The sequence below is a fragment of the Antennarius striatus genome, chromosome 14 (assembly GCF_040054535.1).
Source record: "Antennarius striatus isolate MH-2024 chromosome 14, ASM4005453v1, whole genome shotgun sequence".
NCBI lineage: Eukaryota > Metazoa > Chordata > Actinopteri > Lophiiformes > Antennariidae > Antennarius > Antennarius striatus.
The window spans coordinates 17,713,498-17,739,559 of record NC_090789.1 but is presented as its reverse complement, the minus strand read 5'-3'; the positions used below and the strand labels follow the sequence as shown (position 1 = coordinate 17,739,559).

The 26,062-nt window shown below is 40.4% G+C and overlaps 1 protein-coding gene across 2 annotated transcripts in view; it reads left to right on the top strand.

The window, feature by feature from the left end:
- Positions 1 to 22,971, top strand: part of nfatc1 (nuclear factor of activated T cells 1) — a 36,111-nt gene extending 13,140 nt beyond the window's left edge. The window contains exons 6-11 of one of the 2 annotated variants that reach the window (XM_068333886.1): positions 664 to 804; positions 9,334 to 9,389; positions 12,341 to 12,473; positions 15,328 to 15,927; positions 20,163 to 20,250; positions 22,817 to 22,971. In XM_068333886.1, the coding sequence (XP_068189987.1) occupies positions 664 to 804; positions 9,334 to 9,389; positions 12,341 to 12,473; positions 15,328 to 15,927; positions 20,163 to 20,250; positions 22,817 to 22,823 (1,025 nt within the window). In that variant the 3' untranslated portion in view covers positions 22,824 to 22,971. The remainder of the gene's footprint in view (positions 1 to 663; positions 805 to 9,333; positions 9,390 to 12,340; positions 12,474 to 15,327; positions 15,928 to 20,162; positions 20,251 to 22,816) is intronic. The other variant, XM_068333887.1, reaches the window with a different exon arrangement.
- The last annotated feature ends 3,091 nt before the right edge of the window (positions 22,972 to 26,062 follow it).

The window sequence follows — 26,062 nt, the reverse complement described above, 5'->3', positions numbered from 1 at the left end:
TTTCTGAACAATCGCCACAGAACAATTGTTTCTGACCAAAATATAATTGTGTGCATGTGTGTGTGTGTGTGCATGTGTGTGTGCGTGTGTGTGTGTGTGTGTGTGTGTGTGTGAGGCTAAACGACAGCCAGACTGAGGAAGAAGAACAGAGAGATGTCGAAAGTAATGAAAGATTTCCAGGAGAGAATTAGTTTTATCAAAATCAGAAAGCAGGAGCATCAAATTACTAAAAGATGATAATCCAAATATTTCTGTTACGCAGTCGATCAAAGTATACAGTAATTACCGAAATCTTTCACCAGAGACATCGAGTTCAGACTGAAAAGATGTGCAAATATTTCATAAGAAGGAGTATTATTTCTGAAAAGCAGAGAGCGAGCTAGGAATGAGACGTTAAGTCAGAAGGTAAGGAAGAGCAGTGCAAAAATAAATATTTGAAACAGATCATCCTCAGTAATTTTTAGGATAACACAAATAAACTCAAAGCAGTGCTTCCCTCTTCTTTCGGTTTGACTCTGACGTAAAGAGCAGGAGGTTAGCGGCTCCGTGAAAGTCGTCTAGGTAGTGATTCAGCTTTGGTCTGGATGCTCAGGTCTGCATGGGGAGTAGGTGTGTATTAGCTGAAACGATGAGGCCGATTCCTCTTCTCCTCCTCCCACACAGCCCAGAGATCGGCCCAGGAGCTGCCACTGGTGGATAAGCAGAGCCTGGAGACGTGTCCCGCCTCCGGAGGGGAGAGGATGCTCCTCGACGGACACAACTTCCAGCACGACTCCAAGGTGGTGTTCGTGGAAAAGGCTCAAGGTAAAAAAAAAAAAAGGAGTGCTGGAATTAGCTTTCTGTACAGCTGTGTGTGTATATACGTGTGTGTTTGTGTGTGTGTGTGTGTGTGTGTGTGTGTGTGTGTGTGTGTGTGTGTGTGTGTCTCCCTCTCTCCGCTGTTGGAGAAACCCCAGGACTGCAGCCCTCCTCTCTCTCTCTCTCTCTGAAATCTCCCCCCGCCGCCAAAATATCCTCCATGCTGCCAGAGTGCCACATGTGGTGCACATTAATGTGCTGTATTTTTAACCCAGCAGATTTACATTTGCAGAAGTTTCCATTGCCTGTTCAGCAGAGGAATGAATCACAAAATGCAGTGTGTGCGGCATGTGTGTGTGTGTGTGTTTGTGGTGTGTGTGTGTGTGTGTGTGTGTGTGTGTGTGTGTGTGTGTGTGTGTGCCATGCCTCAGTATTTGTTTCTCTTTTTCTTACTTTAAGCTGTTTGGGTTTGGAGGGAGAGACGACTGCTCCCAGATGTCGATACCAGGAGGTTTACAAACAGCAATTTCCTTGATTAGCGCCCCCCCCCCCAACCCAAAAAAAAAAAAAAAGCAACGTGAGGCAGAGTTTGGGGCCAAGGCTGAGCCGCGTAAACACGTGCAATCCTATCAGGCCGTGACTCATTCAAGAGCACAGGGAAGCCTTTTCATTGTTCCACCTGTGAAGGGAAGAATTCAAGGCCGTCCGGGATAACATGTTAGAGTAGTTGTTTATGGAGTTCTAGGGGTGATTAGAGTCGAGACGTCTTCCCCTTTGATTCACCTGATCTCTTCCTGAGAGGACGGCGGACCGAGGGTTTCAGTTTATGTGTGGCAGATCATTAGCTTAACCAGCTAACCATGTGTTTATTCGAGCTTACCCGACATCCTGTTTGGATTTTTATTTTTTTTTTGGAAGCTTTTTGTTGCTTTTGCAGCGATCTTCATTTTTCAGCATTGATTCCTAATGAAGTATTTTACATTTTAGTCTCGTTTTATTCAATGGAGAGGTTGGGATTTAGTCTTTCCTCTGAGATATTAGGTTATTATTCACATTTCACTGAATCTAGTTGAGCCAAAACCAATAATTTTTGTCGTTTTCCTTCTTATTTTCACTGATTTCACATCAGATTTCTCTGATCTTTATCTGATGAAAAGCATCTGACCCTGTTATCCAGTCTGATCACTGAACTTTGTCTTCATGTCAATCAACTCTTTAGAATAGCTGTTGTTTACAAAGTTAATACAATGAAGTAATAAACTGTCAAATAGTTTTACTCTGACATTTACCTCTTGATTCTAAGAGTTTTCACCTTTCTGCCAAGTAAAAACTCATAATTACCTTTTTTCTTCTTATTTTTCTGATAAACTGGAGGATTTATGATTAAATTATTGAAATGATTTATGATTATTCTTATCGGATCTGTTGTCTGAGCTCATAAAAAGGGCAGAGATACAGATTGTGTTATGATAGTAATGCACAGCTGTAGGGGAAACTAGCCAGCAGCATGTAAAGGAGGTGACTTTAGATTAAAACATCCACTAGCAAAATGCAGCACCAATATTAATACTAAACATCACATATAGTAGCACTGAGAACATTTTATTTAACAAAGAATACTTTTACTTTCATACTTCAAGTGACTTTAGCAGATAGTGCTAACAAACATTGATTTAACACTTAATATTTAATACTCACCCTTAAAAGATTTACCAGACACTAGAACACCCTCATAAGACAGCTGAAAAAAAGTATGAATTTAACAAATAATTTGTGGAGGATAAGGTAAAATAATTACTCAAATCAGAATGAAGAACTTTAGACACCTCAAACTATTAGAATTATTTTCTTACCATTAGTGACGTGCAGTAAAAGAAGCAGAAGAGCATGGAATTAATCTGAATAAAACAAATGTCATTGTTCCCCCTTCATGCTCTCATTTTCAAAGATCTGAAAAATAATTCTGTACTAAAAAATCTTCTCATAAATTTCATAAAGATCCTTTAAACTTCATCTGTTGAAAAATAGAAGAAGTGAGTTTGAAGTGGAGTTTTTATCCTGTTTAATTAGTTACCAAAACTCTTCCTTAACTCCGTTCCCTAAAATAAACCACCAAATGAGTTAACATCTAACTTGTTGACCGGAGCTGAGTCACATCAGGACACAAGAACGTCTTCTCCGGGTCAGAATCTTCTCTGACTCCTTCTCATCTCCAAACCCGTCTGACTTTAGGACCATGTGTGGCCCCTGGACCGGTGCTGATGGGTGGGTGTGCTCCCCTTGTTTTGGATGAGGGTTTCCCCACGTCTGGCACCAGCATTCAGATTCCTGGGCAATCCTACCATGGAAACACCCTTGAGCCAGGCTTCCACAACACTGCTCTCCCTCTCCTTCCCTCTCTCCTTCCACCGTTTCATCCCAGATCCTTCTTTTCCACTCGCTCTCAGTTCATTAACTCGTCTCCCCACGGATTCTTACTGGGTCCTCTTTACAGCTGCTCTCTGTATAAATAGATGCAGCAGAGACATTGATTATCTCTGGGGCTACATGGCGTCATTGGTGAAATAACATACAGTACAATCAGGCTGAACAACAGATGCAATACAACTAATCTGACTGGAACTCCTCTCCGCTGTCACTCCTCTCATAGAACTTTAATACTCTTTTATTGATATTTTACACAAAGCAAAGCTCTGAGAAACAGTTTTAATGATCAAACTCATAAATCTTAAGTTGTTGGTTTTGTTGCCATAAAGAGGCTCAGCATTTTATTTTACCAATGGACAATTTTCCTGTAAATTTTCCAATTAAGAAGACTCAAAAGATCCTTCTCTGAGTTGTGGTTTCAGAACATGTGGGTATCGACATGCTGTGTGTGTGCTTGCATCCTGTACTTATAAGGCCTGTGTGTGTTTTTCCCCTATAATTATAAGCAGAAGATGTTGCCAACACTCTAGTTTCATTTGTTTTGGTTTTTATTTTATTGTCCAATGGTCTACTTTGCTGACAAATGTGTTTCTTTGGGAAAACAACACATACATACATGTGTTTAAGCATTCAGTTTCACATTTGTCTCTCTGAGCGTGTGGTAGTCGCTGCCCGTGACTCACGCAGTAGGAAATCCCTGGTTTCCCCCCCATGGAGCTGTCCTCTGTCACCTGTTCCTCAGTCAACATCTGAAAACAGTAACGGCTCCATCACGCCTTCCTGCCCCTCCTGTCTCCATGCCTCTGCTGAAGCCATCAAGATAGCATCGCTTCACTTTGTTTCTCCTGACGACAGCCAATCAGTCAAAGCCGATTACTGTACGGCCTGGAATCTAAACTCCAACTCACCTTGCTGTCGTTTTCCTCGGCATGCCCTGAAGATGCCATCTCTGATAAATCACAGTTGCTCCATTTGGGAAATTAAGTTCCTCCGACCGCCATTCACCTGTGTTTTCTTTGTGTGTGTGTGTGAGTGAGTGTGTGTGTGCTTTAGTGTTCTCATTAAAGGCAGAGTGCTGTGTAAAGAGTAAACCTAAAAACTCTTGCTGGTCAGGAAGTGAATAGCGGTGAGACCACAAGACTAGAGAACCATCTAAGTGACTGTTGGAGTTCTTTTCCATGTTTTTGGGGAATGAAAACACAAACTTTTGAAAACCAGTTCCAGAATGGAATCATTTCAGAAACTTGCCATTATAAATAAGCAAAACACACAACTCTTCTAAAAACGACAATGACACAGCCAGTACAATTTGCTCAAACAAACAACTCTCTGGACAGCGCACAACAAAACGCGATGCCAGACGGTTATGTTGCGGACTTTGCTGAATTTTTTAAATCGTTGCTATGCTATAATCTTACTCTGTGGAGTTGATTTGAAAAGGTGGCGCCGCCACCTACTGCTCTGGCATGCATACTGCAGTGTTTTCAAATGTTGCTGATCTGTGTGGAAAACAACAATGGAACAATTATCTCTAAAATACTCTTTTCAGCCCAATGGTTGTTGTGTACATGGGGTGAGGTACCACTGAAGTCTGATATTATTGTTTTATCGTGGAATTTCCACAGTTTCCCGCTAGTTTTGGAATCTTTTATGAAGTTTTCATTTGGGATCTAGTTTGGTCACGTACAATGATATAATTATGAAGGAAGCCTGCAGTTTTTAGTTGTTTTATTACTAATACACACCTTCTAGATGCAGGAAATATTAGTGTAGAGATAGTCTATAGAGTAGATTTAGAGTTGGGATCAGGGTTAAGGTTAGGATTAGGGTTAGGGTTAGGAATAGGATTAGAATTAGGGCTAGGGTTAGGGTTAGAGTTAAGGTTAGGTTTAGGATTAGGGTTAGAGATATGGTTAGGGTAAGGATTAGGATTAGGATTAGTGTTAGGATTAGGATTAAGATTAGGGTTAGGGTTAGGTTCGTAGACAGTCACCTTGTAAGAAAAAGAAAATGTTTTCATTTAAATTTCATCCCGCTGTGGCTGAAGATAATTCTCTCAGTCCTTTCACTCCCATCTCCTGAAGGCTCCTTCGTGAACATCCTCTTGGTGAATCGCAGATCATTTCAGTACAATGGATGAGTAGCTGTTTGTAGAAGGGCTGTGCCAACACTGTATAATAACCGTTATACTACATTTTCCAACATTATACAGTCCATTGTGTACTGATTTTCTCTGTGGCCATGTTTTGTGACCGACCTCTTCCTCATTTGGTTACTTTCAACGTGGTTGATGTTAGTTGAATTTGATAGCAAGACCATGAAGAAAACTTTCACAGTGCGAGAGTCCTTTAGTGAAAAGCGCACTTTCACATCTGGCCTGTTACACTGGACAGTTTCCTGGTTTTGCTGCATTCAGTTTCAGTCAGAACGACCATGTTTCTGATCCACAACACTCTCCTGAAGTCGCTGCGCGTCGTTCAACCCTCTCCTCCACCAGCCAACAAGCGTTCTTATCTGGACGAGCTTTACACGCATGATGTGTTCAATTATTCTCATCCAGAGCAGCTCATGTAAGAGGACCTGAAAAGTGAATCGTGAGGATTATCTGCCAGATGGTGTCTGGAGTTACCTGCAGAAAATTACAGATAACCAGACGATAATGTAGCAGCATAAGGAATGATTTCAGCATGAATCACGACGTAGCGGCGTTAGCTGTGGTTTGGTTTTTGAGGGAGGGGGCTTGGTCAACGGCCCCTTCATCGAACAATGACTTCCACTTGAGGCCGTTAAGCGGTTTGGCTGCCTTTGACGCTTCAGAGAACAATAAATGTGTTCATAAACAAGCCCATTACAGCCGCATAAACAGTAGGGATTATGTTTTCAGAAATTACAGCGTATGATTCTTAAAAATCACAGGCCTGTACGGCAAACCATATCTCATCCAGATGACAGGCGCCATGTCGATGATGAATACTCCGCCACTCCCAATTTATCAGCTAAGGCCGCCGCCCCACCCCTGACTACAGTGACCTGCGTTCAACTTCCAAATTTCACGTGTTTGCAGGGCAGCAGGAAGGAAGAAGTCTCAGTAATCAGTCGGAGGACAAGGGAAGTCTTTCAGCGTGCCACATGGACCCGGGTAGAGCATGTGTTTGTATTTACTGTACGCTATGAGGACTTGGGCAGATGCCACCCTGCTGTTTCACTCTGGGCACCGACGTTTCACTCCACCCAGCTCCAAATTAAGGAGCACAAGGAGCTGCTTGATTCCCCTTTAGAAACCCAACATGACAAATAACTGTATTGTATATTGTGAGTTCCCCTCGCATGCCAGGACTCTGTACAGCGCTCCACCACTGTGCCATTGACTGATCTGTGTTATGTCTGTTCAGAGAATGTAATGATTTGTGTAAACCATCAGTAACGAATTGTGAATCGTAAGACCTTCTGCGAGGCTGGGCTGCAGCCAAGGCGAGCAGAGCTCTGGACGTTGTGAGACTTGGAGAGGGTACTGGGTTTATATGGTTGGGGTGGTTTGGGAGAGAGTTGTTTCACTTAGATAATATTGGACATCAGCCAGCACAGTGGGCCAGAGAGTTAGAAACCATATTGTGCCTGTTGTAATTTGGTAGGAGGGGGGGGGGTGGGATCTGGAGAGAAGCGGCTGCTCAGGTTTTTTCATTGGATCAGTGCAGGCGTTGTGCAGATGTTGCAGTAGAACTCTGGAACATTCTGCGGTTATCAATTACATTCTGTGGTTATCAATTACATTCTGTGGTTATCAATTATGCAGTTCACTCTTTTCAAATGAAGGCATCCCACGCATTTAACTTTGCAAGCTTTTTTTTTTTTTTTTTTCATCCTAAGAAGTTTCCTGGCAATAAGTTGCTGGACACAGACAACAAAGTGCTAAATTGACTTCTTCTATTTTTGCACTGATGTGAAAAATGTTATGAGTGAGAGTCAAGAGACAAGAGAAAGCATACGGGGGGGATGGGGGGGTGAGATCTGAAAAACATGTTAACCTCCTGTGGATCAACAGCGACTGCAAAGGCTTCCCTTCTGGAGAGTGAAGAGAGGAGAACAGAGAGGTGGAAAAAGGACAAGAGATGGACAGATTGATGTTTCAGTCAAACAAACATTTTTTAGACAAGAGCTTCTTTCACTGAGAAAGAAATCCTCCCATTGGCCGAGCCGAAGTTCCATTTTTTTTTTGCTTTTGAAAATTTTTTTTTTCTTTTCTCAGATGTCAGAATATAAATCATAAACCTTCTAGATGGTACACACTGAAAAGGTTGTTTTTATGCTTTGCCAGATTTTTGCACCTCGCTGGGCAGCCGTCATTTTTCTTGCTGCTTTGCCCAGAAAATGCCATACTTTTATTTTCACTCAGTTTTATGTTTGTTTAATCAGAAATTTCCACTTTTTAATTTTCTTCTGGGATTTTTTTTTTTGACGTTGCATAATCGGGCCTATCTATCGCATGGAATCAAGGCTTCCAAAGTCCATTTAAGATTCTCAGCTGAAACCCTTTTGTCTTTCTTCAGTGTTAGTCCATAAATAAGAAAAAGATTGTTTCTTCAGTAGCACTGAATTTACCAGGTTCCCTTTCAACCACTACTTAGTAAAATCAATCATTCTATCTGAAAGGTTTTTGGTTTTTTTAAAAGAAAACTAGAAAAAAATCCAGATTTTAAAAATAAATTACAAAAAATAGAAATATCTTTTCATCACGTCTGCACAAACTGGCAGCACAGAAGTTCTTCAGGCATGGGAAGAATTACTGTAGATAATAAACTGTGTATAAATAATGTGAAACACATTTCAATGACGACTGGGGAGGGACAACATGGTTTTTTACTCCAGATTTATCTATTTGATGTGCAGAAAATGCTGCCAAACAATATGGATGATGAGACCATAAATCATAAATTCCATTTAATTATCAACAGGTGTTAGGATAAAAGTCACCAAATTAAATGTTCTCCAGAAAGAAGCGTTATTATTGGTTTGCTGGCATATTGACAGTCTCTTCTGGCTCTGGGAGCAGATTTCTTTTTGGGTGAAGCATCACAGAGTTAACGTCTCCCTGGAGACCAGCAGCCAATGGTTCGATCCTGCCGACGGACGAGGAGAGAAAGGAAAGGGAGAGTGAGATCACCGGCGCGGTCAAGCGGTTTTTGGTGTCTTCTCAGACGTAATAGGAGCTGTCTGAGCACCGCCTCCATCTTTGCCACCTCACAACTCCAACTGCTACCCAATCCATCCACACAGCACCGCCTGCTCCAGTCGAGCGCTCCGTTTATCAAGCTGCTGACAGCCTGTTGGGCAACGCGGCGCTCAGTCCGAAAGATTTACCACAGCTGACCTTTGTCTTTTCCACGTCAAGTCATTCTCATGGTCATTAAATATCATTTCAGGGGCTTGTTAATGAGACAGAAGTCTAAAAAAAAATAGCAGATGTTTTCATTCGGTGTCTCATAAGTTGGTAAAATAAAGTTTTACTCCCATCTCATTTGGCAAAATCACACTCACTTTCTTGCAGGCTTGTGTTTTCCAGCAGCTCACATGATGCATTCCTTTTATTGCTTAATGAGAAAGCCCCTCTTTATTGTGGAGAAAAAAAACACATGCCCAGAAAAAATAAATAAATAAAAAATACAGATACTTTTAACAATCGTTGTATAGGAATAACAGAAGGATCCCTATGAGAACACAAGGAGTTAGAAGTTTCCAGTTGTTTTGTATTAATGAGCCGACCAGCTGCTTCGGCGTGTTGGGATTCCTTCGCTGCGCTATAGAGTTAAAGCTTCTCTCATCCACCAAAGATGTCGCTCATGTCTCTGGTATGACCTGAGGTTTTTGAGGATTGCATCAGATTTCACCGTCCTCCTCTGTCTCAGGGTTTTCTCAGACTGAGGATATGAGCTCATTAGAGGCAGGTCAGACTGCATGATGTGTCTTATTCTCACCTCTCCGTGGCTGTTCTTAATCACACTTAGAATTTCACTCCTTCCATTTCTTTATTTGTGTTGAGGCCTAAATAAGTGGATTATTTTCTAATTTGTCATTTAAAGGAGTTTTCCTTTTTTTCCCCTTCCCACTTAGATGGTCACCACCTCTGGGAGTCCGAGGCCAAGGTTGATAGAGACGCCTCCAAGACTGTAAGTGATACATGTGACGCTGTTGTTCCGACCAATCCGGTTTGAGTTTGGGATTAAAACAGCTGTTCTCTCTCATTTGATGTGGAAAAATCATTTTCAACCATTACTCGAAAAGTCTAAACCAAATCTGCTGAGAGTAATGAATAAAATATCTATTTACCCTTTACATTACATTACTTTAAATACAATTTGTGTATTTCCACTGATATGTCCATCTATGAATTTTTTTATTTCTACCCAGTAAGTATAAATCTTTTTTGTTGGTAGCCTCACAAACAAAATTCCAATTATCTTACATCAGAATGGATTTCTAAAAAACATGCACGCCGTGTCCAGGAGAAACCACCTGCATGGCTAGATTTCATTAGAAATAAAAGATAAAATATGTTTTGTTGTAAATTCTAAACTTATAATTTTTACCTTTCATCCTTTATATTCTTTTATCCTCACTCCAGAACTCTTATTGCATTCTTTTGGAATGGATTTAAGTTATTTTCTTTTTATACTACAGGCATAAAAGATGAACTCAAACACAACTGTGAAACATCCAGGTCATGTGGACAGTACCCATGATCCTTTGCTGTTTGTCTCACCTCTTTCACTCCAGGTTTCTTTGTTTCGCTCTCCAGCTGCCGTACTAAAAATGTTAAGACGTCGGACATTTGATCGTAATTGACTCGTCTTTGAGAAGATAAATGAATGGATGAATGGATGGATGGATGAATGAATGACTGAATGAATGATGAATAAATGATTGAATGAATGAATGATGAATGAATGATTGAATGAATGATGAATGAATGATGAATGAATGATGAATGAATGAATGATGAATGAATGATTAAATGAATGAATGAATGATGAATGAATGATGAACAAATGATCAATTGAATGAATGATGACTAAATGATTGAATGAATGATTGATGAATGAATGATTGATTGAATGAATGAATGAATGAATGATGAATGAATGATTAAATGAATGAATAATGAATGAATGATGAATGAATGAATGAATGAATGAATGAATGAATGAATGAATGAATGAGGGGAGACAGCAGTGAAATGTCTGTAAAGTTCAGCCTCGGTCGGTGTGAGTTTGTTCTTGGCAGTGTGTGAGATCGTAGGTCGAGATGGATGGGGGGGATTAAAGGGGGTCCATGTGAGGCACAGCACCTGCTCCCACTGTCTTCCTATTGCACAGCACACACACACACACACACACACACACACACACACACACACACACACACACACACACACACACACACACACACACCTACTGCATCTGCTGGGACACATCTGTCTGCTTGAATAGACAGTGGTGTCCCTCCTCCCCCAGCCCAGTCTGCTGGACTCGTCCCATTTTAAACACAGACGTTGCCTTGAACATCTTTAACCTCTGCCGTTCCACCCCGACGCAGAACAAAGCACAAACTCCAGAATACCTCTCTGCCTCCGTCACCTGCACAGACTGACCTCCCCAGGAGAGAAACGCATGAAGGAGAAGAGGAATGAAGTAGTCAAGAATTACTGACAATTATATGAGATTTCTTATATAAACGTAGACAAATGGTCTGGAAAGACTAACTTGAGGAGTCCAGAAAACTCTTCTTCATTTTCATTTTGTCACTTTTTTTCCTCCTCCCTCCACACGAGAGAAATAACGCTTGTCAGGTAAAAATAACAGCACCGGTTTTCATCTTTTTTACGTAAACCCAGGACTGATTTGATCCTCAGCGGGTTTGAAGCGACTTCACAACACATGTGCCAGTAAAACTTTCAAAACTTATGTGAATGATGTCACTTGTGCGTGTTGTGCATGTTTTTGGATTCAAAATTAAGCCTGTTTCTTATCAGTATGTGTAAATTGGCAACAGCAGAACAAGTGAAAACTGTTTCCAGAGTTCCTATCAGCTAATTCTCTGAAGGACAGACGGATGGTGATGAATAAGAGACGGCGAGAAGCCTCATCTGGCTTCACTTGACTTTACGACTGCTGTGATTTAATATAACGTGTGTCTGCTTGCTCCTGTACGCGTCGGGGCCAGCCGGCCTCCAAAAACAGTTTGAGATGACTTCCTCCCCAGCTGCTAAACAGCCCTTTGTGTCTTTCTTTATCAATCTGTATCTATATCTATCTATTATATAGAACACTCATATATATGTGTGTGTGTGTTCATAACCACACAAACAATCACAAACACCGATATCGTTCTCTCCTATCAACACGACAAGTAACTCCTCTGGAGAAGTAAATTATCTGGAGAATCCTGACTTCATGAATTCCCGTTTTGAGTTATTGACTGTGCAAATAATTACAACTCTATATAACCTTCACGGTCCTTCTGAGGCTGCCTTCCTCAGGATTACAACCAGATTTTTCAGATTTTATCCTACGCCCAGGAAAACACTCACGATTTAAAGCCGCGGATTCAAAAGCATGAAGAAGTAATGTTTCTCCGTCTTGAGCCGCACACACGTCTCAAGGGTAAACGCGTGTGTAATGTTTAGATTATGGCCAACACAAGCGTGTGTCCCAGACATGTGACTTCATTCATCCATGAGAGAATAAAAGTGATGAATAGAGCACACTTTGGTGCTCTGAAAGTGTTGCAGTTTGTTTTTGACTCATATTCTTTTCAGGGTGGTATTGTATGTGAAGGTGTCTCAGCATTCCTTCAGCTTCATGTCATTGTGCAAATAAATTTAGGATGCATGCAGATACAGTAGGTTTGTCAGTGCACAGGGTCAAACGCAAACACACATCGAAACAAAAACACACATTCTTAATCACAATCAAGTTCAAGTTACCAATTCACCTGAATTGTATGTTTTTAGAAGTGTGAAGAAGCCAGAGAACATGCAAATTCTGCACAGAAAGGTCGCTGGTGGAATTGATCATAGATGAATGATGTGATTTCAATGAAATCCTTTTTGTGTTTGCAGAATTCGCTCCTGGTTGAGATCCCCCCCTATCGGAACCAAAGACTCTCCACTCCAGTCCACGTCAACTTCTACGTCTGCAACGGCAAGAGGAAAAGAAGCCAGTACCAGCGCTTCACCTACGTCCCCGCCAGCGGTAAGTCATCCCGCTAACGCTCTGAGGATTGATTTGTGTTTGAAGAAATCTGTCTGTTAAAGAAAAAAGATGGAGTTTTGGCCAGTTTTTGTTAATACTGTTATGTACAAACAGTTTTCAAAAGAGGCTGGTTGGAACTGGACTGCAAACCAGTCAGAACACTAAATAAATGCTACACAAAACTGTTATAAAAAAGCTAAAATATGTCAGACCTGATCAGTTCATAAAGTTAAAAAAGCATACAGTGCTTAATTTTGAACAAAAGAGAATCCTATGAAATGTGGTCTTTTTGGAATAGCTTACCCTGAATGCTACAATAGCAGCCAGCATCCTGGTGGCCATTACATCATCACCATAGCAACACACAACAGCAACACAAATGGATTGATCACTTACTAATCAATAAGAAATGCAAATTCAACCAGTGTAATTTTGTGTGCTATTATTATTAATTATTATTATTATTATTATTATTATTATTATTAATAATAATAATAATTAGTATTGTTATTAGTAGTATTATTATTATTAATAATAATAATACTAATAATAGTAATAATAATAATAATAATAATTATTATTAGTATTGTTATTAGTATTATTATTATTAATAATAATAATAATGAAGCATGTGACCAAGGAACCTAAGATAGACCAAGGACAGATCCTGTCCCAATGAACTGGTTGATGAAATGACACCAGTTGAAAACAAAGACGTCATACTGGATTGTTCCATCCTGGATGATTTATAGAATAGGGTATAAACTAGTTACAATTTAATCAGATGTTCTAATTTAAGTCAACAGACTCAATGTCTTCCCATGAAGATATTTTTCTTTTATTTTTAGTTTTGTAAAAAAAGGGGGAAAAAAACAATTGTTTTGGATAGTTTTCATGCTGTCACCCTTTTATTATTTCACTTAACGAAGGCACTTTTTATTTTTTACGAGTTCTTCAAAGACTTTGATTCCTGCTCATTACCGCTGAGCCTTCGGCGCATCCACACATATTTTGTCTGTCCTGTCACCGCCACGGCTCTTCACCGCCCTCTTCTTCATCATTTTCACCAGACCAGACTAACTACAAACATTTTTTTAAACTCAAATCTTACCAAAACAGGAGAAAAAAATATTTTGTTTTCTTTTTTCAGTCCAGTGGTTTTCTAGGGAGGAACAAAGAAACACTATTATTCCACCCATCTATAAAATCTTTTCTTCTCCGTACCTGTATCTACATGAATGCTGCACTGACTGGATACACATGGGTGGAGAAAGGGGGCCTGGGAAAAGTGTGTTATTTAAATAGAGAAGCTATTGCCAAGCTAAATATAAACAGTGACCCACCAACTGAAATCTAAAAAACCGCTGCTAATTACGCTGCGGGCTTGGAGAGAAAATCCAGTGGGTAGTTCAAAGCTGGGATTCAAATGAACAACCCGGCCCTGTGCGTGGGTGACGGAGCGCCCCGCTGTGAAAGTGGAGCATTGTCCAGAATACAGAGAGTGTAAGGGAGGGGGGGGAGACACCAGGTGACAGCTAGTCTGGTCAGCGTCTCCTACTGGGGGGGGATCTGTCATGTGGACAATATGAGCCAACACTCCCCGAGAGAACAAGGGAAAGCAATAAATAATAATAATTTAAAAAAAAAAAATCTATTAAATTGGCAAAGTTGAAAAATAATATGATTCTTTTTATTTATTTATTTTTATTTGTCTATTTCTGCAGCAGCAGGTGTTAGGGTTGAGGTTAAAACAAGGATATTTTTGAATGTGTCGCACAAAATGCTGATTTTCAGGACACACACACACACACATTCACCCATTTTTAAGTCTTTCCTCCAACACACACACACACACACACACACACACACACACACACACACACACACACACACACACACACACACACACACACTTCCTGTCAACAAGACAAAAATAGACTTTGATGAAGTTCCTCTTTTACACATGTTGAGAGCGGATGCTTCAGTCGATGACCTCTTTGTTCAGTCTCTCATATTTAGGCCTGTAAAGATGAAAAATATCATCTATCAAATATCAATTATTATTTTCATATTAAAAAATGATAACATAAATCACTAAAGGATGGGTAGAGGACAAAGTATTATAAGTATTATAAGCACATACTTTGTGTTATGATGTAAAACTGCTTTAGAAAAGAAGAAGAAGAAGAATAGATCTTGTTTAATGTCACAAGGAAGACGTTTGGGTTCAGAACCGGGATGTCGAAGCACAAGTTATTCAAGATGGATAATGTGTTTGCAGTTGCAGAATGTGAGCCCACATTTTAGAACTCAGCATCATGCTGCTGCGATGCTGCTGACGGAGACACAAATCCGGCCCCATTTGATCTCAGCTTTGGTCCTGAAGTCGCCATGTTGTCTGTTTCTGCTCTCACATTCAAACCTCTTCTCTTTGTCTCAGTAAGTGACTGTAATTCATTTTAAATAACCGAACCCTGCTGAGTATGAAGCGGCGGCGCGGGTCAAAAGCACATATTAAGTGAGTATTAGCACCAAAAACAGGATCCAAAGAAAATTGTCGAAGCAGCTGGATGTTTCTGGTGTTGATGACTCATCCCTTTTTTCCTCCTTTTTTTTTTTTTTTGACTTTTGTGAATATTTTCGTCGGGGTGGGAGAGAGCTCCGGCTCAGACACAGAGTCTCATTGATGAGAGTGTTTGTTTGGCAGCGGGTATCCTAGCCACAAACCACACACACACACACACACACACACACACACACACACACACACACACACACACACACACACACACACACACACACACACACACACACACGAAATATATATTCATTGAGCCTTTTTGCCTTCTTTCAGTTCCAACCATAAAGATGGAGCCTCGGGACGACTACGACGCTCCGCTGGGGTGCACCCAGCATGCATCTGTTCTGCCCATGCAACCAAAGCCATATTTCCCCCCGCAGGTCATGACCCCCATGATGACCTCCGATCTCAGGCCGTGCATGGTAGGCGGGGCTTACTCCATCAGCCAGCAAAGATTGGCAGCCAAGTCCTCCTCCTCTCCGAGCACCAGCCCCAAACTGCACGACTTGGCCCCGTTCACCAAGTGCCTCCCCGCCAGCGCGGGGGCCCAACTCTCCCCGAACCCCCATGTCTCCATCATCCAGGAAACGCCCGTCCACTACCAGCCTCCAACCCTCAACCCGCCCAACGGCTCCTCCTCCTCCACGCCGACCTCGCAGCCGTCCACCCCCACCGACGGCCCTTTCTCTCCCATCCACTGCGTCACACCAGCGCCGCCGGTCGGTGATAGAGCCAGCCCGGGGGCCCAGCAGCAGCAGCCCAAGGGGTCTGAGAGGGGGCGGGTCACCCTTCAGGTAGACGGCAGCCCCCCAATGCTCGCTGTCAGCATCAAACAAGAACCACAGGAGCTGGACCAGATGTACCTGGATGATGGTGAGTTCCAGTGCTCATTTCACAAAATGCAGTATTTTCTGCACTAAAAGGTGCACATAAAAACCTTTAATATTCACAAAAACTGAAAGTGCACCTTATGAATGAAAAGTTTTTAAAAGGTGCGCCTTATAGTCCAGTGCGCCTTATAGTGCAGAAAATACTGTAATGTTTCCCTTAATTTAATAATCCAGACAAATAAATAGGAAACAAATGACCCAAGACGTGTGTGTGTGTGTGTGTGTGTGTGTGTGTGTGTGTGTGTGTGTGTGTGTGTGTGTGTGTGTGTGTGTGTGTGTGTGTGTGTGTGTGTGTGTGTGTGTGTGTGTGTACGTGTGGATTTCTGATCTGATCATTGATCAGTCGGACCAGAAGACTTTTACAATCAGCTTCATCCTACAAAATAAATCTTCAAACATTCCAAGGAAACAAGATATTTTGATATAGAGTGGTACCTCTACTTACGAAATTAATTGGTTCCGGAAGAAATTTCATGCAAACGCCCTAATCCGTTCCAAGCCCCCCAAAATTCAGACATAAATGTTTTATGAAGCATAAAAATGCATCAAAACATGTAACAAATACATGTTACAATTAGATTATTACACAATAAATGAGAGTTGTGCATAATGTAAAAAACAAAGAATAGCGTAAAGAATAAAAATGATGGTCATTTACCTTTTAACTGCTGTCCTCATTGTTTTTTGCCCTCTTTGGTTCATGCCCTCTTGCCCCACCATGAACAACAGAGTGAATTCCAGTCCTCCTTCTGAACTTCTCCAACCACCCACGCAACGCCTTAAACTCCTTAAACTTCCTTTTGTTTTAATAACGTGGTGATTGTAGATGCATTACGGCCATATTCTTTGGTGAGATCAACCAAACGCATCCCTTTTTCAGGCTTTTCTATGATCTCTTGTTTTGTTTGTACGGACAAAAAAACTCTTTTCTTCGTCTTTTCTGTTCCTCTTTTCTCCGTCACTTTCTTGGGGTCCATAGTGAATACTCTAAAAGTTAAATATATTTGTGTAAAACTATCAGAACACCTCATGGGTCGAGGGCTGAATGACAAGAACGCAGCATAGACACCTATCTAGCTACACACAGAGGTCCCTCTTAGCCAATGGGATGCCAGGATACAAGGTAATAGCCAATGGCAGAGCAGCTATGAGAATGTTGCATTCAGGAACCTGTGGAAGCTGCGAGTATCAGCCCACACTGTATTTTTACCTTACGTAAGTCGAAATTTCTTTCGTAACTAGTGGCAATATTTTCCTGTTGAGGCGGTTCGTAAGTAGAAAATTTTGTAAGTAGAGGTGTTCGTAAGTAGAGGTACCGCTGTAAGGCTCAACATTTAGGTTGAGTGGTTTCACTTTCATTTTGCTGAAACAAGTGGAAACAGTCACCAGTTTATCCTGTACAAAATATAAGTGAAGGAATTACATAGTTTTCTGCAGAGTTCTATGTATTTCGCCAAAAAGCTAACAAGTACTCAATGAAGGTCAAACATATTTTATGTCGTTCCTGGTTTTTTTCCCGTAATTTAAAATCCATAAAGTTTCCCTCTAATCAGAGCTGGTTTACCTCTGTAGAGGGTGTTTCTGTTGGACAGCATGCTATCTTGTCTTATTGTGAAACTATGCTACCTCTCGTGTCCCTAACAGGCCTCTGTAGGAGTAGGAGTGCTGACTTTGCCAAAAAGTTTTTTCCAAGTCTTGCTTTACTTAAACAGAGGCTGATAAAAGACCCGCGTTTTTCATATCTCTTTACAAACTCTGTCTGTTTTTACGGCGCTTCTTTCCATCGCTGTCAGCTCTCTCTTCGTCTTCTGTCTTTTTTAGGTTGTATCAAAGAAACTCGGTGGTCTGTTAGATATATACGGCTGTAAAGCCTGAATGAGACAACCCTGCTTTAAGCCTGCAGATATAATAAAAACTGTTTTGTGACCCCCTTCATTTATCTCGGGGGGGAGAGAGAGTGGGCTTTTAGGAGCATGATCTCACCGCTCTGACTCTCGGCGCTCGCCGCTGAGGTTCGGGGAGCTGTCCGCTCTGCACCGCGGTGATTTAAAATAAATTGGATAACTGATCTTCCTTGGGGCAAAAAAAGAAACAGTTCCTGACTGTGCGTTGGTCCTGTGGCTGGGGGGGCGGGGGCGCAGACACTAACCAGCAGCTATCAGCGGACTGAGCTGCAGGACTTTGAACCGCCACCGGAGGCCCTTGCTTGAACGGTCTGGGCGAGCTTCCTGGAGACGGAGACGTCGTCGTGCGCCGCAGACTGTACGACTCAGACTGTTCCCATGCCACTTCCTCTGAACAGTCTGGGTAAATACATTAACACTATTTAACCCTGGGTGGGGGGCGGGGGGTTAGTTGGCTGGCTTTCAGCTAAAGATCTCATTCTCTCACTGGTGCCACCGTTCTTCACGTCTCTTGAGGATTTATAGATTTATAGTTTCAAACCAGGTGTAGTCAAATTTTGAAGAAAAAAAAAAAGAAGATTTTGATAATGTTCCACCAAAATGGATATTTCTGAAATGCTACGCCTCGGATATCGTTTGTTTTCACTGGCAGAATGAAGCATTCCAAACTTAAAGTGGCTTCTCACTTCATTAAAGTCTTTGGCGGCGTTTCGTATGACTTCAGTCAGGTGTGTTGTTATGGCAACGTGACGTTGACCATATTCTCATTAAAAGTCACACTGAAGCTCCTGAAGTTTAAGTAAGCTGCGGCACAAAAATTCAACAAATTCAGAATTGTCGGGTTTAATACTGTGTATCTCATCCTCACCTGTTGCTCTTTAGTCAGAGCTGATATCTCTTCCCTGTTGAAGACCTCATATTTTCAGCTCTGGACATTTCCCATGAGAAGTCGCAAAAATTTCTTCTCGTGGAAAGAATGAATAGCGTTGTTCTGGCCTGGAATCAGGGCCATAGGGTGTACAGTTTGAACTCCTCCACCACTAAAGACTGAGGGAGATAAAGTCCAGCCGCGATGCAGTAAAACTACCTGACAGGAGAGGTTTGCACGCTTCCCTCTGGCTCACAGAGAAGACGCGGTGGCCAAAGTCATACGTTATTCAGAAGTTGTGTTCTGAAGACTTTTGTCAGCGGTGAGGTAACGCGAGCTTCATCTGAGCCTATTTTCATTTCACAATTAATTTTATGATGTGTGGCTGCCTTGTTGGATGTCAAAAGAGACTAGAGACCTCAAATGATCATAGGAAAAGTATTTTATGGCGCTATTTGTGACAAATATCTAAGTGAAGGCTCTTGTTGACGCTGATTTCAACAGTAAACTCACTTTCTTCTTCAGATTATATGCAGCCACAACTTGTGAACATAGTAATTTAATGAGCAATGCTAATCATTTAATTTATGAGATCATGACAAAACATTTCCCTTAGACTGTTAACATGTTTATTACAGTAAACAGTGCTGTCCTCCTGATTGTACGGGGGTTCCTCACGGGTTTCCTGGCCTGTATCAGTGAGCTCCAGACGACAGGAAACCAGTTCCTGTGTTATTCCATTAAAAAAAATCCAGCCTTCCTTACCCATGAATTACTTCATACAAATTCTACAATAAATTTAATCAGAGATATTTGTGGGAACATAAAGTCTCAATTCAATTCTCAATTCAATTCTTTTTTTTCTTTCTTGCTTTCTCACTTTCAAATATTATTTGGCCCCCTCATTCATCTATCCCTTCAACGCAGGCAGAAAACGTGACACGGATGTCACACTGGTGCAGCTCCTATTCCGAGGTCTTTGTTGTGAGCACATTTAGGGATCAATACATTGACTTTTTTTCAATTAGATCCTCAGCACCAAATGTGACGCCACAATGAAAAGTGGGCCATAGCAACCATAAGTGTAAACAGTAAATGTGACCTCAGTGGGGTAAAAGACATTTTTACCGCCTGGTCTTTATTTTTTCCAACACGTGAGTGTAGATAAGTAAAAATATGAAGAAAATGAAAGTTTTAAATTGCTTCAGGACTAGTGATGACATCCTCTAGAGGTTTCACTGGGTCTTGATGTCCTGAATTTGCAGCTGGAGTGTGTTTTTGGAGTGTGTGTTTGGTGTGTGTGTGTGTGTGTGTGTGTGTGTGTGTGTGTGTGTGTGTGTGTGTGTGTGTGTGTGTGTGTGTGTAGAGGTTTTATCGTTGTCGTGTTATAAATGTCCACTGAGGTTAACGTTCACACATCATATCCTTCCACCTTCACATATTCAGGAGGTAGAACCCAGATGAACCAGAGGACTGCTGGTCAGTCAGTTCAGAGCTGGGATGAACCCACATGGCAGCAGAGGGTGGAGATGAGGTCTGGGTGTTTATTTCTTCTAGTAGAACTATTTTCTTTTGGTAACATTAGTCACATTCTAACATTTGCATGGCCGGTGGCAGCCGGCTCTCTTCTGATGAGCAATGTCAGAAAGTATTTGCATTAACATATACAAAGAAAAGACAATCAATCCATTGTAATCCCAATGTTAGGTATAGATAATGAACAAATACAGTAGATCTACTTATTTATCCATCATGATTTACACACACACACACACACACAAAAATGCAGGTCAAAAACAAAAACACAAGTGAGTTATGTTTATTTATCACAATCATTATCCCGTCATCTCTATTCAGTCATCAGAGGCGGAATCAGAATCAGAATCAGAAAATAGTTTATTGTCAGGTACAGTAAAGCTTACCGCACGAGGAACTTGACTGTGCATTAAAAGGTGGAAGAGAAGCAATAAGGAATAAAAAAAATATTTACAATTTACATTTAAGGTGAGGTATATATATATATATATATATATATATATATATATATATATATATATATATATATATGAGGCAATTTACTTTAAGGTGAGGCTCAGTATTTTTGCATAAGCATGCATCTGTGAACAGAGGCCATTGAATGCAACACGTGTCCTTGAATGCACCATTGTTGAGTCCTGACAATTAACAAGATAAAAACTATACATAAATACAAAAAACTACACATATACATGAAAACTGAAAGAAACGTTAAGAAAAGAACCTCATATATCGCAATAATTGTGGATACACTGACTGTTCATGTTTTTTTCACGACTGTTGTGTACTGATGTCTTTATGTGTTTTCGCATTTCAATTCCAAAAGTCTTGTGCCTCACAATGATTACAACAAAAAAATGCATATCCCCACAATGAAACCAACATCATCAGCGACCTTTTTAAGAGAACACTTTTGGGCTCAGATGATGAGTTTATCCTTTTTTGGCCCTCGGCTGAATGAAGAGAAAGTGATTTAGAGAACCTGAGTATAAATTTCTCCGCTGTTTTGACAAGTGTCTTCCACGCTGCCAAGTTTCTTCTCAAAGACGTAGTGCTGCGAACCTCACCCCGTCCTCTCAGAGTCGTTTAATAGGTTCAGTGTGTCCGTGTGTTTCTGTCACACACTCATGAGATCGCTGATGTACCGTAGTTATCAGACCTCTCAAGAGATCTTCCTGTTCCTTTATTAATAGGAGCCAGTGAGCAAGCCAAACACATTAACTGCATGTACACACAACTGTCGTGTCTCGCTCGGTGCTCTGTAATTGTGAACAGCTACAGAATTACATTTCTGATTTCACCTTTCCTTATTTAAAATCTTTGACATATTCATTTGTTTTTGTTGGGGGTTTTTTTTCACCATGGCAGCCTGAAGATTGTTTTTGCGCACGACCGTTTGGAAGCACGTACGCCCCATTATCTTTGTCATGATAGGAAGAGAGTGGTATTTCTAGAAGGAAGCGGCTGTGCCAGTGTTCAGTCGCCAAGGGAACGGCCGCTCCGACGCCCGCTCTGATGAAAATATTTTTTTTTCTAGCTGTTCCATTGTGTTCAAGGGGAATCTTTTGGTTTCCAGGCTGCTTTTCCAGCATCCAGTCAATCAAAGGGAATTCCTCTGTCCGCCCGCTGGCTCCGTTTGTCCAGGGGGCCCGGCTCCAGTGGTGTTCCCCTTCCCCCTGGCTCATCTCTCATGTCTCATCCTTGTGAGAGCCCAGGGGCCTGATCCTGAAACCTGGAGGCTGGCTATGAAGTGAGAAGCTGATTAGAGTGGAGATAAATGAGGTCACGGTGAAAATTGATGAAAGATGAACTTTCTTAATCCCCCTCTGGGATAAAAAAAAGGATGATTTGTCCTTTTTTTTGTTTTTTTTTTGTTATCGGTGCACTGATATGTTTAAAACTTTCCTGGTTGAGCTTCAATCAGTCTGTTAGTGGCTGTTGGATCACCCTCCCCTCCGTGTGCCAAAGAACACAGCTGATGAAAACAGATAAACAAGCGCACCTGGATCCTTCAGAGACCACAGGAGGTTGCCTCATCTCTCTTGTGGACAAAAGCCTCAGGGGAGCTCAGATATAGAATGACTCTATTATGTTGACGCGGACAAAATAACCTGGAGAATTAAACTCACTGTGGCTGAAACTGACGGGACTAATAGATTTCCAGTTATAGACAGTGTCCTTGTCCTGGTTGGATTCACTCTCACCACTGATCACACTCATTTCCAGCAGCATTTTTCCGACCAAAGTAATATCTCTGATGAACACACTGTACCCTGCCCAGAGCCAAATAGTTACCAGACACAGCTAGCGATGAGACGGTGAACATAGTGAAGCGTTTAGTAGATAAAAACTCGGATGTTTCCCTCGGAGGCGATTGGAGGCCTAAAATCGAAGATAGTGAAAATTAGCTGACTATCAATCGTAGGTGAACATTTTCAGAAAATATCATTATAGCATTATGATAATGTTTCTGTATCAGTACACACACACACACACACACACACACATGCACACACAGATACCAATATACTGATGACCCTTTCCTCTCTTTCTCTCTTTTGCAGTCAATGAGATCATCAGGAACGACCTGTCAAGCATCTCCGTCCACAGCCACGCATAGTTTCCTGTCGCTAAAACGGACACAGGAAGCATTAAAAAAAAAAGGGAAACACCAGACAAAACTTTACGTTTATGTTTTTCATGCTCGGACTACAGCATGCAGGAAGGAATAAAAAGACATTCAAGGAGAACAAATGTATTTTTTTTTCTTTTTCCAAATGACCAGGGTCCAACGTGTGCCTTGTTTTTCATATATAATGCCTTTACACAGAATTTATTCGAGGAGTACGTCACGTGATTTTTAAGTTGTGTAAATTCAGTATGTAGCAAACTCATCCCCCCCAAAAATACATTTTTTTAGTGGACCAAATATGATTTTTTTTAACGTCATTTTTGCTGCAGTTTGTAAATGTTCCAGTGCCTATGAGGTGTGTAGTTTGTATATACAGTATCTGTTTTTCATATCTGCTTTTACAAAGAGACAATTTAAAGGGGAAATGCCTTCTGACTGGAAAAAGGAAAATATGGTATGAGATTATCTAAAAAAAAGTTTGTACTCAAAATGAGAATTGCTTTTTATAAACCAATGTATTTTTTGCTGTATAGTGATGATTAATGCCAAAAAACCCACAACAGGTGCACAAGTGGAGGATTGTCTGAAAGACAGCTAAGTTTTCATTAGCTGTCATTTGGGATATAAAATTAATTGTTAAAGGAAACCAAAGGATTTTATATGCAATGTGTAACTGAATTAATCAGGGGTTTATTTTTTTTATTTCAGTTCGGCTTTTCATATGAGACAGAAAGAATATGTCTTTTTTTTTTTTTCTTTCAAACATGTATAGTCTCATTTAAAATCCTGTTAGGTTAGGATGTCTCTGTAGGCGTTTCAAAAAATTAAATAAAGATGAATCAAACTAAATCAATTATCTGTATTCATATCCAGGTACTTAGTTGTTAAACCTGCGGTATTACTTTTAGTTATTCCATTAAACCAGAGTTACTGTTTATTCAAATGTTCCAGCAATAGCAAAACGGTTCACATGAAATTTTAAGCCAACAGGAGAGAAAAAAATCATCAAAAATGAGTTGTTTTATGTCACTTATAAATACCATGAATAAAAACTACATCCTGACTTTAATATAACATAAACTCTGAATTCAACTGACGACAGGTCTGGTTTATAAATTAGAAATCATCTCAGTGTTGACAAAGATGGACTTTTATCTGATTGAAGTTATGCACAGTGAAGAAAGCATGAATTAATCTCACATTTAAAACTGACATGATCTCCAGTACGATCAGTGCAGATTATATTTGAATTTAAGAATATTTGAAAATTCCAATGAGTATTGCTTTTGTCCAACCAACTTTTTAGAAAATCCCTTTCAGAAATGGAAGAGAAAAGCAGCCCATGTATTATTTTCAAGCTAAAAACCAGCTTCTGTCATTTTTATTGGACAAAATAATCATCAGAATATATGTATCTGAATTTCTCTTGAATTTTATTCCTTTTAGTTGAACAATCATTTCAGCACTACAGAATACTCAACAATAGACATCAATACATACATATAAATCCATTATTTGTTGTATTTATTCTTTTAGCATGTGCTTTGTTTATTCATGTTTATCATACGGATTCTTTTACACGCTAACCTACATACTTATTTGTACTCTTATAGTAAAACTGAATGGATTTCTGCACTTATTCCCAGTTTTCTATGTATTTATGAGTCTTAATCGTTGTAACTGAAGGCCATGGAAGAAGCCATACTGAAATGTTTACCAAGAAAGTTATTGTTAGTCTGCAACTCATATTTCTGCTTTGTGATCCATTTTGTGTATTTGTCAATAAAATGCCTTCATCTCCATCATCTGAATGATCTGTGTCTTGGATCAGGAAGGACATGAAATCGATCAGTGCTTCCCAGTCAGATTAGTTTAATAATGAAATTGCACAAAAACCAACGGTTCTTGTGTAAATTTTCATTCCTCATTCCCATAAATAGATAGAGCTCCACTCAGAAAGACTTTTGGACCATTCTTCCAAGAGGAATTAAGGCATTTAAGGCAATCCTGGTATTTAGTGACAGGATTTCAGGATATCTTCCCACTTATAGGTGCTCTTTGTGTTTGCTTTTTCACTACAAACCAGGGTTCCCACGTACTGAAAATGTGTGTGCACTAAAAAACATGACATACTCTCCTTTATACTGCAAAATTCAGATGTATCAAGAATGAAGTTGCTGTAGAAATGTGCCATGCCTCACGCCAACTTTGTGGCTGCTGTGCTCACGTCTCTACGGCTGCTGATCCTTTGGCGACACTTAGAGGTGATGCTGGGAAGCTGTTAAAATAAATAAATGTTAAAAGAATTAGTCTTCAGTGTGTCCAAGAGAGGAGGTCCAACTACTTCAATTCCTGCACTCAATTTATGTGTAAATAAATTGACAAATTTTACGATAAAGTCCGACAGGGGCTTTCCCCTTCTTTAAAAGACCAGCAGCTGCCACCGTCTGTACTGGTGTTTTGGTTCATCTCATTTTAAAGCTGAAACATCGTCACTTATTTACATCCTCAAAAAATAAATCATACATCAAGAGCAGTCCTGACACCAGCCGTCGTCTGAGTTATGCAAAACAGAATTACCACTCGGACGTCTGTGCTCCCTGGTGAACTCATGATGAATGATACCAGCTGTTAGGAAAATCAGGACATGGTTGTTTGTTTGTTTGTTTGGTTTATTTATTTATTTTGCTCAGCTGGTTTGCACCTGTCTCACATCTGCTAAGAAAATCAGCTGTCATATTTGCCATTTGTCAGTGGATTGTATGGAAACGTTTGCCATTCCTTGTTAGAATTGGGCAACAACTGGTAAGTGCTGAATGTTAATATATGATATATGTTGGCAGGAATCAGCAGCAGCTGAAGAAGCTTGAGATAGAGTGACAAAACATTTGACTGTTTCATTGTGCAAGTTCAGTTTTTAATGTTTAGGTTAAAAGTATGATTACATTGAAGAAATCTCTGTTATCAGGTGTCTGTAAAATCCTAAAAAATCTCACTTCAGAAGAGAGAAAAAAAGAGGAAAGAAAAAGAAGAGGGTGAATAAACAGAACCAAAGAACTCTGCAGGCACAGCAAGGTATATTACACTTTTCCACAAACACTTCTCTCTTTATTCCTATGCAGTTACCTGCAGTTACCTCGTTTTCTGTTTGACTTTAAGGGGCTGTCTTATTTTTATT